Source organism: Limulus polyphemus, unplaced genomic scaffold (genome assembly GCF_000517525.1).
Source record: "Limulus polyphemus unplaced genomic scaffold, Limulus_polyphemus-2.1.2 Scaffold100, whole genome shotgun sequence".
NCBI classification, from domain to species: Eukaryota; Metazoa; Arthropoda; class Merostomata; order Xiphosura; family Limulidae; genus Limulus; species Limulus polyphemus.
The window spans coordinates 195,156-197,425 of record NW_013665710.1 but is presented as its reverse complement, the minus strand read 5'-3'; the positions used below and the strand labels follow the sequence as shown (position 1 = coordinate 197,425).

At 37.3% G+C, this 2,270-nt stretch overlaps 1 protein-coding gene across 1 annotated transcript in view; it reads right to left on the bottom strand.

The window, feature by feature from the left end:
• The window catches only part of LOC106469955 (eye-specific diacylglycerol kinase-like), a 209,219-nt gene extending 207,638 nt beyond the window's left edge, over nucleotides 1-1,581 (bottom strand). The window contains exon 1 of the mRNA XM_022399379.1: nucleotides 1,212-1,581. Coding sequence (XP_022255087.1) covers nucleotides 1,212-1,483 — 272 coding nt within the window. The 5' untranslated portion in view covers nucleotides 1,484-1,581. The remainder of the gene's footprint in view (nucleotides 1-1,211) is intronic.
• Nucleotides 1,582-2,270: the final 689 nt, after the last annotated feature.

Here is a 2,270-nt window from a genome sequence, read left to right as displayed (position 1 = left end):
AAAAGCATAATCGATAAGAATGGAGACTATTTCATTTAATAACCGCTTTGTTTTTATAAACAAGTTATCGGGTTTTTCATCTAAAAAAAAGAGGCATTAATTTCTTGACGACCTAATATATCGGAGAAACAAGCTGAAGAATGGAAACCAGTTTCAATAAATACGGAAAAACACCTTTCCACGTTTTTCAACACTGCTAATCAAATAAATGCAACATAACCATAGAAAACACCAACATACTAAGTATAGAAATAAAGACAAACAAACGCAAAATCAAAGAAGTCCTACTTATACAAGAACTTAAACCAAAATTGAACCAACATAAAGGAAAACCTTTATACCTATATTAATTAATCACCTAACATCTAACTGCTACGTCCCCTACAATTTCGTACTCGTTCACAATCTCGTCCCAAAGACATGTGCCCAGTAACGGTCAGTTTCAAACTGTCTCTGTTAACCTGAAGATTACTTAAGAAGGTCAAAATTTTGTTCTTATACTTTATTTTAATTCAAGTTTTTAATACCCATACCAGCCGTCTCTGCTATACATTTTTACTTCAAATGGGTTTCTCGTCATCACGAATAAAGCGGTAGTGATAACGTTTAACACACAACTCAGTTTTCTTGTAACTCATTTGTGTTAAGCATAAAGCGTTAGTCATAACATTTAACACACAACTCACTTTTACTGTACCTGCCATAACCTGGTAGTTAGACACTCGACTCGTAAACTGCAGGTTATGGGTTCGAATCTCGTCACCGAACATACTTTCCCTTTTAGCCGTGGGGGTGTTAAAATGTAACAGTCAGTCCCACTATTCGTTGGTAAAAGAGTAGCTCAAGAGTGGGCGGTGCGTGTTATTAACTAGCTGCCTTCCCTCTAGTCTATCACTTCTAAATTAGGGACGGATGGAGCAGTTAGCCTTGGAGTAGCTTTGCGAAAAAAATAAATAAACAAACGGTTTTACTATAAATAAAACAGTGGTGATAATATTTAACGCACAAATTCAGATTCGCTAAACACTTGAGCGCAACTCACATTTTCGTGATCTTACTATATATATATATATATTGTTAATAAAGAATAAAATAATATGTGATTCAAATATACACTAAAATAGATTATGCTTCTTGTGGATCTACGAAATAAACACAGAGCTGCTAGCGTGGCTTGGGACTTAACTAGGATAATAATGACGATGTGTTACCTGACATATTCCCGAGATGGGGGAAGAACAGAATCCGATGACGTTTCAGGTTCATAGCTAAACATTCCGTTCTGAAGTGGTGTAGTAAGGAGTGACAACCTTTCTTCATAGTCCTTAGTGTCTCTGAGACCAGTCGACAGAGGCAGAGATAGTGATGAAGAAGCAGTCCTGTCCTTGTAACGGAAAGCGGGTCGATGTCGATAGTGGCCAGGCTGCCTTCTATTAGGACGGGACTTTCGACCCATTAACCCTGCGGTACACTGACTAAACATGTGAGTACAGATGAAGTTTGTTATCGCATCATCAGAACAGAAACTGAACTTACGTTATCCCACCACTGGAAATCAAACAGTTTTGGTTACTGTATCCTTCTTTACCTCAATTATTACACAGTCAAAAACGACAAGTTTCAAGGGCGATAATTTGAAATTCATTCTTAATCATTTAAATTTTTAGATCGTATTATACTTAGGCAACAATTGACGTGATATATTTCTTAGATTCAAAACAGAAATTATGAAACGCAACATTACTTTCAGCCTCACGGCTGTCATAGATATCGTTGCTTCTAACACAGCATCCTATTAGTCGTAGAAGTTCGTAGGTGTAAAATATAATGCTTACAACACTACGAAGGAGCTCCAGCTGTTGTTTGGCCAGCTCTTCATAAGTATCGTATTAAAGACATTCAAGTTCCCATCGCCCACTTTTAACAGCGTGTAACTCCTAAACGAGTTTAGGATTCTCTAATTAGTCATTATCGCAGTTAGCCAGTTACATCACGCAGCAAAGAACGATGAACGGAGCATGGTGTGATAAAAATGTAATAGCAGAGGATCACGGGAAGTATGGTTGTATCTTTTACATGAGACCAAACTCTCTAACACTAGTATATAAAACCTGTCAGAAACGTTGGCGGGACTGAACTGTACGTCAGTAAAGGCAGATAGTAAGAAAAACATGTGCACTGTGCCATACCTTGAAAACGACTAACAACTAACGTAAAAATCCACTTCAAGGTGTATTCGGTACACGTCTTGTTAAACAATAATTTGAGGT